Source organism: Salvelinus fontinalis, chromosome 33, assembly GCF_029448725.1.
Source record: "Salvelinus fontinalis isolate EN_2023a chromosome 33, ASM2944872v1, whole genome shotgun sequence".
In the NCBI taxonomy this organism is placed as follows: domain Eukaryota; kingdom Metazoa; phylum Chordata; class Actinopteri; order Salmoniformes; family Salmonidae; genus Salvelinus; species Salvelinus fontinalis.
The window spans coordinates 41,380,543-41,393,602 of NC_074697.1; the positions used below are offsets into that span (position 1 = coordinate 41,380,543).

Below are 13,060 nucleotides of genomic sequence, written 5' to 3' on the forward strand. Positions count from 1 at the left end.
AAGCCTAGAGACATGGATTGTGTATGTGTGCCATTCAGAGGGTGAATGGGCAAGACAAAAGATTTAAGTGCCTTTGAACGGGGTAAGTGCCAGTTGCACCGGTTTGTGTCAAGAACTGCAACGCTGCTGGGTTTTTCACGCTCAACAGTTTCCCATGTGTATCAAGAATGGTCCACCACCCAAAGGACATCCAGCCAACTTGACACAACTGTGGGAAGCATCCCTGTGGGAACGTTTGACACCTTTGTAGAGTCCACGCCCTGAAAAATTGAGGCAGTTCTGAGGGCAAAAAGGGGTGCAACTCAATATTTGGAAGGTTTTCCTAATGTTTTGTACACTGTATATGGCTACAGCTGCTCCATTATGGTAACCACATCTATGGTGATTTTTGTGTTCATGGTTATAATTTCATTACTTAGAATAATGATCTTCAGTCATCCTACTATGTATACATTAGTATTGTAAATAAGAGTATACACATCTACATCTGGTACAGGGTTACTAGTAAACATCACACAGTAGATAAAAACGAATAAAAAGCCTTCACAGGGTACTGCTGCTCCCAAGTGTTTTCATTACCTGCAGAGCAACATAATGTTCAATCGTTTTCTCACACAAGGGAATTAATATCCTGTGGTTTTTCAAAGCATAGAAATAGAACCTCTCTAGTTCTGTGGTTGAAACGGTTAGCTTCCAACCAATAGCTTCATAGGAGTACACTGGCCGTAGTGTAGTACGAGACGAGCAATAATCAACATACAAAACCTCTTTGTCCATGTCTTGATTCACTGCAGCCATCATATATTAAATAACTCACAAAACATGATAAAAAATGTTTAAAAAAGATTTGCTACTAATCACACAACAGCATTTGATGGACTCGTACCCACTACTGCAACACAGTGCAACCGACAGCCTGTTGCTTACAACAGCAACTACACTCCCCTCCAGATTTATTTGGACAGCGAGGCTAAACCTTTTCATTTGGCTCTAAACTCCAGCATTTTGCATTTTAGATCACATGATTCATGAGGTGACAGCACAGAATGTCAGCTTGAGGGTATTTTCATATGTTTTAACATTTAGAAAGGACTTTATCTAGTCCCCCCCCCCCCCCATTTTGAAGAATTCACTTAGTGTAAAATAATCAAAAGATAGGTATTTGGCTACATATTCCTTGAACTCTGTGACTACGTCAAGCTTCTGGCTCTACAATTTGTTGGATGCATTTGCAGTTTGTTTTGGCTGTGTTTCAGATTATATTTTGCCCAATAGGAAATGAATGGTGACTGGAGTAAATGTCTTTCTATGTGAACAGATGTTTCTGAACACTTCCAAATGAATCCTGATAATGCCATGATTAAGACAAATCGTGAATGAATAATGATGAGTGAGAAGGTAACATAGGCTACAACAAAACATGCTAACCTCTCACTATTTCCAATAACAGGAGAGGTTAGTATTCACTCATTATTCACAATCCATGATTATCGATAATCATGGTAGCAGCCACATTAATGTAGAAGTGTTCAGAAATGTATTCTCTTCCTACAATAAAAGCTTGTAGGGTCACAAGCTTGATGTGGTCATTGATTGCAAAGGATTATGGGATCAAATACAAAACTTTTGACTACTTTAATACACTAAGTGAATTTGTCCAAATACTTCAAATGGAGAAGTAATTTCTAAAAGGTAAAACAGATATTTATGAAAATACCCTCAAATTAAAGGTTGCCTCATATGAAACACTTGATCTAAAATAAAAATTGTTAGCTTCACTGTCCAAATACATATTTAAAGGGATTACCTTAGATAAATGAACAGAAAATTAATTGAACGAAAACGCCGTTGTCAATTCTGTCGGCCAACTAGTAAATGTGTTTTCTGGGGTTGAATTACATTTATTGTTGGGGCCACACCCGCAAATCTTGCTGGAAACCTTCATATGGCAAGTCTGAATACCAACTACTTAGAAGTGCGTAGGAATGGCGTGCGTAGGAAAGGCGTACATTTCCTAAGTCTGAATCGGCCCCTACGAGAACATTTGAATGTGTAGTAAAATGGTATCATTGGTGGTGATTGTGAATGAGATCTGATTGAATGGGGTTTTGTACTATGGAGTGTTTTATGACAGTTGAAATACCAAAATATTCCTTAACTACCGGCGATGGAAGATGAATCTGAGGTCTCCGTACAAAAGAATCCATAAAATGCTCCGTTTCTTCAGCAGAGCAGTGTTATTAGGCAGATGGGAGTACCCTGTTTTTAGGTCCCAGTGTCCTCTCCTCTTACATCTCTTCTCACAGGGCTAAAGACAAGACGGGTACAATAAACAGATGTCTGTTTCTACTCGTCCTCCTCTGTGCTGGAGCTGGGTGGTAGGAGGACACATTCCTGTCTTCGGCTCTTGGATGCCCTCCTCTTCCTCCTCCCTGGCATCTTCAGCCTCCTGTGGATCACATCTAAGACACAAAACACAACTAGACTTTTTAACCTTTTTAAGGCCCTCTGATCAATTTCCCCCCAAATGTCACATTTTTTAGGAACTCAGTCGGGGTCTCAACTTCAAAGTTCAATTTTGAAATGTGGTTGTGCATCAGCTTTTTTGCTCCATGTCAGTCGCTGATAGTGAGTCAATTAGTCCACGTCAGCTAACATTTTTTAGATTGCTAAGTTAGTTTAGCGGCTAGCTATCTAAACATGTTATCGTGTTCGAATTACCGGCCAGTGGGCCCCTATAGATTTTGTTAGTCTCACTCAGATATCATATTCAACACTGCAAACATTTCTCTCCACCCCATGGCAAAATGTGTTGATTTACCTGAAATGAACACCAAACACTATCCCTGTTGTCAAGAGGGGGGTCATTAAAATGTTTTGCTCACAATGTGGGTGTGTGTGTGTGGGTATGGATGTGGATGTGCAAACCCCCGAGCAACTGCGGCCCCTCGTGATGAGTTCATATTTTTGGTGTAGACATATTGTACGTGTGCACAATACCCACCACACACACGGGCATTCCTGTGCCGTTTCAGAAAGATGCAGGTAAATACGAATCACTGATGCATTTTGTTGTTGTATTATGTTAATCTTAGGCAAATGAATAAATGCTCTAATAAGTTCAATCCATTTTTTTATAGTGTTGAATTCCGTTTTAATGTCTGCATTCTGTAATTCCGTCCACATTCTATGCAACGCCGATTTTATAGTGCCCTAAGAAGTGTGTGTTGGGGAGGGGGGTTGTTTAAACCCAAATGAACCCACCTGCCACCCTGTCGTAGTCCTGCTTGGGGTCATGCCAGTACATGCTGGGCGTTGTGCCACACTGGCGGTAAAGGCGGGTGTGCAGCACAGAGAGTGCCAGCAGCACCAGGAGGAAGCCCAACGCTGCTGCCGCCCACACCGCCTCGTCTGTCCGCGGAGTGGGCAGCATCCTGTCACCGGGTCCAGCCGCGGCGCCCCCTAGCGGAGCTACGGTCTCAGTGCACTCGCTGTGGCCCACCCTACCATCACAGTCTGCTCTCCTGTCCTGGCTGTTCGTCTGTGTGACAGCCAGCTGCTTGCGCCAACTCTGAGACAGAGCCTTTTTCCTCTTGGTTGGAGAGTTACGGGGCTGTGTCTCTCCCTCGTGTCTGCTGCTCTTCACCTCTCTTTCCTGGGTGTCTCGCATTTTCCCGCTCTGCCTCTTGTCCTCTGCTTCGTTCTGGTTCAGCCAGTCTGTTTCTCTCACTTTGCCTCGGGGCTCTTTTTCATTCGTGTAATTTTCTCTGCGGCGAGGTTGAGTCACTTTGAGTCCTTGGTCCGTATCTCTCTGTGTAACCCTCACTGTGGCTGGGCCCTGTGCTTCAGGTCTGTTCGGCTCGGTTTGGTCCAGGGTAGTCCTGTTGGTCTTGGTGACTGCTAGAGGCGGCACCACGGTGGTCTGTCTTTCTTTCTCCCTCCCCTCGGTCCCGAGTGCAGCTCGGCTCTTGCGGACCCTCCCTCTCCTCCAGTCTGTCACCTCCAACCGTCCATCCAGCAGCAGAGAGAGGGTCTCCTCACAGCACTGCTTCAGAGACTGGTGATGATCAACAAATAGGCACACTCAGTAAATCATACAGTCAAATCATCCTACTACAGCTTCAGGACATCATGTTACTTTACACCAGTGCTATTCAAAGTCGGGGTCGCGACCCTGGTTGTGGGAAAACTCTAGTGAGTTCGCCAAATACCTAAAATGTATATATTTTCAGAGTACAGAATAATATTTGATGTATATTGGTTATTTTAATTTGGATAAGAGAGATGAAAATGTAATGAATTGAAGGTCATTTGTTGATGTGAAAATCAAAATGTACAGATTTGAAGGTTGTTTCATTAGATTTAGGGTGGAATGTGGTCCCCACTGAAAAAGTTTGAATAGCACTGCGTTACGCTGTCTTTCAAACGTTCAAACATGCAGTGCCCTCTCCTCTCTCTGTCTTCTGGCTCACCTTCTTTGGGTATGCGTGTTTGTGATCCGCAGGATGGGTCAACAGCAAGTTATACTTCCTGTTTGGACCCACATCGCCACTGTTACCGTGTGCTGCTGTCAACTGCAGCCAATCACAGACCTCCGGCGTGGTCACCTGGGACAGCTCCAGAGTGCGACCCCAGGACACCAGCGCTAACGGCTTCAACAGGAGAGAGATTCAGTCACCACAGGGTCATGTTCAGTAGGCACCAAATGGAAAAAAAACTGATGTGCTTATCGAATAAGAAACGGTTGTTTCCTCCTTGTTTTGTAACTGTGTGCCCTAATGAACACAACCCTCATTTCAATGACATGCCACTGAATATGTGTTCTACTGTGTTCCCCATTGCTACAAGGAACATTCTGGTGTCTTGTTTCACCGTCACGACTTTGTCTATGCATCTGTTGGGATGTCAATTGAATGCCCTGCTGTCACAGTAGACATGTTGTCGTCTGTTTTCAGTGTAATCTATAATCAGGTTCAACTAAGCCACTACGGAGTGCCATCGTGGGTTTTCTAGAATCCTATTGGTAAGGCGATGGTTCTATTGGGATATCAGCCAATTCACAAGCTAGTACAGAGTAGGTGGTAAATGACTTCTACTGATATCTTATTGTAAGTAAAGGTAATGTTTCCTTTGAGACTGTCTTTATCGTGTGTGTGTGTGACTCACCCGGTGTGTGCTGAGGTCAGGGTGTGGCGTTATGATGTAGTCAGACAGACAGCGGTGGCCCAGGACAGACAGCAGGTCACGCTGACGAACAGGAGCACACGGATGGAACAGTAACACTGTTGCTCCATGCTGCAAACACACACACACACACACACACACAAACACAATCATCAGTAGAGGCTGATTAGAGTTGGACAATCAGTTATGGCAATACTGGACTAATGAAAAATATTAGCTATCTCTGTGAGGTTGGTTGTGTGTGTGTGTGTGTGTGTGTGTGGTCATGGTTTTAGTGGTTACCTGCAGGTTATTGAGCCAGCGTTGAGGGGGGCAGTACAGGTACTCTCCACTCTCTGCCCCTACAGTCCGGTGAGCTCCACTATACAAACCACCCACATAATGACAGTATTGCAAATGGAACCCAACACAGGAATTGACATTACCGTAAGCTCTCAGAGGCACTTGTCCATCATGCAGGTCAGGAGCTGTTTCTATTTATGGTTGTCACTTGCCCAGAAAATGTATTTGGCTGTTTACATACATTTATTACATTGTCACATTAAAGAGTTATTACAAAGTAATATTTAACAGCCTGTCATATTTAACTGACAATGGGATTTGACACATGTTCCCAGGTGAGTGTGTATTTTGTGTACTTGGTGATGTAACACTTCCTGTGTGTGTGTGTGTGTGTGTGTGTGTGTGTGTGTGTGTGTGTGTGTGTGTGTGTGTGTGTGTCTGCAGCATCTTACCTGTTGGGGATAGTGTGATTGTAGGTGATGGGTGTGTCAATGCAGACGTGCTCAATCGGCTGAGGTCAGACAGGAAAAGAGGGCAGACATATCAGCGCCATGAGCAGATCCAAATGTCATGAAGAGACCAGGCGTGATTTCTCATTCTACATGTCAGAGAGGCATGTTTAGTTCTACATACTACATCTCTATGTGAACGTTCTGCAACGCTGTGCCCTGCTGAACGGGGCCCAGGATTAGGCGACGTCAGCATCCTATCGTTCCAGACAGAAACACTGTGATATGTTGTCTTGTTGCTGCCTCTGAGGGATACATTTATTTTTATTTTTTATGATTGAATTACATTTAATTGAACAATCAGGTCATGTGTGGATCTTTGATAGTATTTTTGTGTAAAGAATCAGTCGCTCTAAAGACTCATCACTATCAGTAATAGCTACACTAAGGGGTTTGGAAAGAATGTGTTCATAACGAAGGATAATGCTAGCTCATTGTGCTTTCTGTTTGACAAGTTGATTGACTTACCTGTGGGGGATAGTCTGTGTCAATGCTAGGAATCTTCTGCAAACAGAGCAGAGAGACCTGGTTTGCACTGTGTTCCAGCAACGGATTTGCTCGGGCAATGCACACAACAAATGCACAATACGAAGCCAAGTGCACAAGATAAATAGGCGACCTAATCAGAAATGCTCAAGTTTACATGTAACTCATGCTTACAGTAGTTTACTACCAGTCGGTTTGTATGTTAAGTGGAACAGTGGTTCAATAGGTCAAGTGGTTTAGCTCCATGGTTACCTGGGTAGTGGACTCTGGCCAGGAAATCACAGGACAGCTCCATACAACTGATGGGGGCAGGTCTCTCCCCAGCAAGAGCTGTCAGTCACAGAAAACACATCATACAGACACAACACTGCCACAGTTTGCTTGCTGTCTAGAGTGGTAACATACAATCGATGGCACATATATTAATCATGTCATTGCATTGTGATAGCTATGGTTTTTCTTCATGGTCGTTGTTCAGATCGTCTAGCAATTATACTTGAAGCAGGCAATACAAAGTCAAGTGAAGTGACATATGGCAGTATAAAACAGTCCAGAATGAGTCACAGTGTACCTTCCCATTGTCACAGGCTTGCCACATCGACCTAGCAGCACAAGACAGAACCAAGAACAGCCACAGTCCGGACAGCAGAGTCGCCACCCGTGGAGACATTCTGCTGCACACAAAGGAGAGTGCGCTAGTCACGGCGCTGTGATGATCTTCTGGGGTGTATCATTTGAGGTCATCTCTTAAACTAAATACATTTTGTTTTTCAAAACAACCATTAGTCAACGTGTGGATCATCCCATCCATCTACCTCCCACGGCTAGGACCATCAACGCGAGCTACTGCAAGCCCTCTCCAGTGCAAAGCGAGGCACTGATGCTGTTACAGCAGAGTTTTCCGCCAAAATACAGTATTCCAAGATCTCCTTTTTTACCATCGTGCCATTAACACTGGCTACGGCACACCAAAGGGGACATAAAATGTAGGTTCTTTGTCCATGGTTTCTACTAATTTCTTCCACATGGCGGCGCCAAAGTATCACGTAACCATCTGAACGCTGAACACTTGCGGGCAGCAAATTTGAGACCAGTGCCGGGCTGCCCTCAAATGTTAATGTGGAAATCCTTATGGGAAATCCACACCTCAAAATTCATCTTCAAAATGTGATTGATAGGACGAACAAATACTTTCAATTACAATTACATGTAGTGAGTAGGCTTATAGAATGTGGTGTCCTCTCATCATTCCCCAAATGTTTGACCAGAAAGGTTATGCCTAAATGTAGGCAACCTTGCCGCGAAAATGAGAGTAGTTCCTCCCGTTTAATTTGATTCTGTTTGGTTCCTAGTGAATACACCCCAGTGTAAAATTGACTACATTTGATTCCTTCAATACTATACCACAATGAATTTGATTGATTAGAAATTCTTTACCCACTTTAAAGCGCCAGGCAGCTACTTGCATTCTGTGCTTTTATACCACACAGTCCTACTCAATTCCGAATTTTATTTTATTATTATATTTGTCACCCCTCCGAAATGTATTATTTAGGTTGGGCCTGGTCTTGAGGCAGCAGTTTGTGTTTTGGGAATGGAAAAAAGTTGAGCAAGGGTTGAAAGGAAAACTGAGAAACACCACTATCTCCTCTCACTCATTCCATTTTGTGTGATCATAACCAGAACGAAATATTTTATTATAATAATAATCATAATAATAAGAATAATTCAATTAATTTGTAAAGCACTTTTCTCATACACAAGGCACAAAAAAAGCAATAAAACAATCCAAAACACAGAACACAGACATCATTCAAAGCTACACTACATTATCAAAAATTATGTGGACACCTGCTCGTCGAACATCTCATTCCAAAATCATGGGCATTAATATGGAGTTGGTCCCCCCTTTGCTGCTGTAACAGCCTCCACTCTTCTGGGAAGGCGTTCCACAAGATGTTGGAACATTGCTGCGGAGACTTGCTTCCATTTGGCCACAAGAGCATTAGTGAGGTCGGGCACTGATGTTGGGTGATTAGGCCTGGCTCGGAGTTGGGGTTCCAATTCATCCCAAAGGTGTTCGATGGGGTTCTGGGGGTCAGGGCTCTGTGCAGGCCAGTCAAGTTCTTCCACACCGATCTCGACAAACCCTTTCTGTATGGACCTCACTTTGTGCATGGGGGCATTGTCTTGCTGAAACAGAAAGGGGCCTTCCTCAAACTGTTGCCACAAAGTTGGAAGCACAGAATTGTATTGAATGTCATTGTATGCTGTAGGGTTTAAACTTCCCTTCACTGGAACTAAGGGGCCTAGCCCAAACCATGAAAAACAGTCCCAGACCATTATTACTCCTCCACCAAACTTTACAGTCGGCACTATGCATTTGAGCAGGTAGCGTTGTCCTGGCATCCGCCAAACCCAGATTCATCCGTCGAACTGCCAGATGATGAAGCTTAATTCATCACGCCAGATACCGGATTTCCATTGCTCCAGAGTCCAATGGCGGCAAACTTAACACCACTCCAGCCAATGCTAGGTATTGGGCATGGTGATCTTAGGCTTGTGTGCAGCTGCTCAACCATGGAATCCCATTTCATGAAGCTCCCAACGAACAGTTCTTGTGCTGACATTGCTTCCAGAGGCAGTGTGGAACTCAGTAGTGAGTGTTGCAACCGAGGACATACGATTTTTACACGCTTCAGCGTCGGCAGTCCCGTTCTGTGAGCTTGTATGGCCTACCACTTTGCAGCTGAGCTGTTGTTGCTCCTAGACGTTTCCACTTCACAATAACAGCACTTACAGTTAACTGGGCAGCTCTAGCAGGGCAGAAATTTGACGAACTGACTTGTTGGAAAGGAGGCATCCTATGACGGTGTCACGTTGAAAGTCACTGAGTTTTTCAGTACGGGCCATTCTACTGCCAATGTTTGTCTATGGAGATTGCATGGCCATGTGTTCGATTTTATACATCTGTCAGCCACGGGTGTGGCTGAAATAGGCATATCAACTAATTTGAAGGGGTGTCCACATACTTTATTCCATGGTCATTCGTAACTTTATTCAATGTATTCATTTGGTCAGGGCGTCCTCCTGCATTTCATTGTTAAATCTTGTTAGCATCATCAATCATTGTTAAATCAATACCAACACAGGCTCTCCTCAGGGATGTGTTTTGTCCCCACTTCTGTACATCTTGTACACTAATAGTTGTACTAGTTCCCATACTGACAGACACCTCGTTAAGTTCGCTGATAACACTGCCTTGATCAGCCTGTTGCATGATGACGAGGAACACCATGGCCCGGTCCTAGATGACTTTGTAGAGTGGTGTGAGGAATCACACTCGGTCCTCAATACTAACAAGACCAAAGAGATGTGCATAGACTTCAGGAAGCGTACAACACCTACCTCTGCAACATCTATCAGAGGCCAGAATATAGAAATTGTAGAGGAATATAAATATCTGGGTGTCTTTTTGGACAGTAAGCTTCAGTGGAGTAAATGTACAGACCAGATCTACAAAAAGAGCCAACAGAGACTGTACTTTCTAAAAAAGTTGGGTTCTTTTAATATAGACTGTACTATATTGACTCTGTTTTACAAATCCTTTATTGAGAGTATTTTAACTTTTTGTATTGTTTGTTGGTTTGGCAATGCCACTGTCAGTCAGAGAAACATGCTGAGAAGGATTATTACCACAGCAAGTAAGGTACTTGGAGTCAAACAGACAGGCCTGGATGAGATCTTTAAGGTCAGGGCCCTCCGTAAGGCTCACAAAATCATTTTAGACCCAAGTCACCCCCTGTACCTGGACTTTGAATTACTCCCCTCTGGGCGCAGGTATAGGGCACCCCTCAGCAGGAAAAATAGAACGAGACAATCTTTTGTGCCAGGTGTGATATCCCTCTTAAATAGCTCGGGCAAATGTTCCCATTGACCCCGTAAGGCCAGCAGGCTAGTCTTTTCTTCTTTCTTTTTTTCTTCTTTTTTTTATTTTTAAATTTTGGATTTTTTATTATTTTTTATTTTTTATGTTTTAAATGCTTTATTTCTTATTTCTTACTATTATTTTTTTTTTATTGGTGCGTGACTGTTATTGAAAGTTGTATTGTCAATCTTGTTTTGTATTTAACGCCACTTTAAATGTGTACATGACACTGCAACAAAATTTCCCCATGGGGACAATAAAGTAAGTAAGTAAGTAAGTAAATCTTATCATTGCATATTTATGCCCATGCTTCAGCCTATTTATTTATAGCCACTATGCTGCATCAGTTGGCCTACAAGTGATAATGCTTATTACTAAATAGCACACCTGCCTGATAATATGGACTAATATATGATATTGGGCTCATTTATAGAGGGGAAGTATTTATTTTAAATGGTATCATTATCATTTACATTTTTATTCATTTTGGAGTAGAAAAATCTGTCAGAAATGTCCAAAGTAATCAGCCTCTCTGATTCCAGGTTGTCCAACACAAGACTTGTATAATTTTATTAATAATATAAACTTCAGCCTAATTAGACCTGATTTCCTATAAGACCTCATTTGCAAAGATGTCTTTTCTATATATCGTTGTCAAAACAAGTCTGAGGCGCTGCGTGCTAATGGTTAGTTCTGGTGAGCGATTGGATAGCATGCACTGCAGCACACTGGGCAGCTGTGTTTCAGATCATTTGATTACTGCCAGGGGTGATTAGACTGCGCTAGGCAGTGGTCTCATGTGGGCATGAATGTAATCCAAACCCAACCTTCATGTAAATCGTGATGATCTCAGTTACACAAATCTCACAGAAATTAGCCTACTTACACTTTTTAGTCAATTTTAGCATTGGAATAAATGTTTCTGACTAATATCAATGCCACATAGGCCGTTTTCAACGAGAGAAGTTGATTTTTGCCTTCAGTTGTTGCTATTTAAAGGAATACATACAAATATTGATATTTGAGTTTTGATTGGGCTATATTGACTAAAATATCAGTAAAGTGTTGGATGTACAGCTATTTCTTTTAAAATGCCCCAGACCCCCTTGCCGATTGTACAATTTGACACACATACAGTCAAATTGTACAATCGGCCCCAGCCTTTTGGGAGCCCTAAGCGAGATTTGGTTGGTAGGCACCTGTACTTTGCAGGCAAAACATTTGACTGGCCCCCTGTCTTGATGGCAGAGAGAAACATTTTAGTTTTACAGTTAATTTCCTGCAATTCTACACATTTTGCCAAGGAGCTTAGAGAAAATGTTGCAGTTTTAAAGCAAGTTTTCTGCAGTTCTATACATTTTTCCATGTGGCGGAAGAGAATGTTTTACAATTTTGTAACTAATGTCATGCAATTCTACTCATTTTGCCATGGGGTGGAGAGCAGTTTTAAAGCATTTTTTTTCAGTTATAAAGTAAATTTCCTGCAATTCTACACATTTTGCCATTACTTGTGCCATGTTAATATGATGTCTGAGTGAGGGGGACTAACAAATTCAATGGGGGCCCCCTGGAGGTCAGGCCCCCTTGACACGCCCGTCGTGCTAATTGAATGGCGGACATAACAACAGAAAAACTACTGAAAGACAACCACATTTCGAAATTTCACCCTGTGTGTTCTACTGTTCTAACTCTCAACAGTATATTTATTTATTTATTTATTATTCATATTTTTGGTCTTGGGCCCCATTTTTGGAAATTGATCATCAGGCCAACAAAAGGTGGGCCAACCCTGCTTTATGGCCAGAGTGGGATCTCTGGTACTTTTAGAGAAATGGCCCAATTTGTAAGCATTACCACAGAGCTAGGTGTTGTGGTGGAGAAAAAACCCCAGCCAGGCTTATGCATTTCCTCAGGTTTTTTATCCATTCCCTCTGATTTTTTTCTGTTCCCTCTGATTTTTATCCATTGCCTCAGAATTTTTATCCATTCCCTCAGATGTTTTATCTGTTACCTCAGATTTTTTATGAATTTCCTCACTTTTTATTCGAGCCCTCTTCTTCTTATGTAGGCTACCATGACAATCCTACTTGGCCACAGCATATTGCAGCCTAAATGTAATTCTATTTAGTTAATTACATGTTTCAAATGGTGATGAGCCTATTTCCAGTTTGTGTTTCATTCCCTCATGTTCCCTCATTCCGTCAAGTTCCCATGAAGCAACAGTTGTAGTAGGAAGTTTATATACACCTTAGCCAAATACATTTAAACTCAGTTTTTCACAATTCCTGACATTTAATCCAAGTAAAAATTCTGTCTTAGGTCAGTTAGGATCACCACTTTATTTTAAGAATGTGAAATGTCAGAATAATAGTAGAGAGAATGATATATTTAAGCTTTTACTTCTTTCATCACATTCCCAGTGGGTCAGAAGTTTACATACACTCAATTAGTATTTGGTAGCATAGCATAGCGTAATTAGTATTTGGTAGCATACATTGTTTAACTTGGGTCAAATGTTTTGGAAAGCCTTCCACAAGCTTCCCACAATAAGTTGGGTGAATTTTGGCCCATTCCTCCTGACAGAGCTGGTGTAACTGAATCAGGTTTGTAGGCCTCCTTGCTCGCACATGCTTTTTCAGTTCTGCCCACAAATTTTCTATGGGATTGAGGT

At 42.4% G+C, this 13,060-nt stretch overlaps 1 protein-coding gene across 2 annotated transcripts; it reads right to left on the reverse strand.

Annotated features, from left to right (window-relative positions):
• Positions 1-440: 440 nt before the first annotated feature.
• Positions 441-7,440, reverse strand: LOC129832309 (uncharacterized). 2 transcript variants are annotated; one of them, XM_055896277.1, is made up of 9 exons: positions 7,033-7,440; positions 6,714-6,791; positions 6,444-6,476; positions 5,919-5,977; positions 5,467-5,545; positions 5,167-5,295; positions 4,473-4,652; positions 3,265-4,057; positions 441-2,462 (listed from the first exon to the last, which is right to left on the reverse strand). In XM_055896277.1, the coding sequence occupies exons 1-9, from the start codon at positions 7,129-7,131 to the stop codon at positions 2,347-2,349; spliced, it is 1,566 nt and encodes a 521-aa protein (XP_055752252.1). In that variant the 5' UTR covers positions 7,132-7,440; the 3' UTR covers positions 441-2,346. The 2 variants fall into 2 exon arrangements, with proteins under 2 accessions (XP_055752252.1, XP_055752251.1); XM_055896276.1 differs by having other exon boundaries at positions 6,444-6,479.
• Between the last annotated feature and the right edge of the window lie 5,620 nt (positions 7,441-13,060).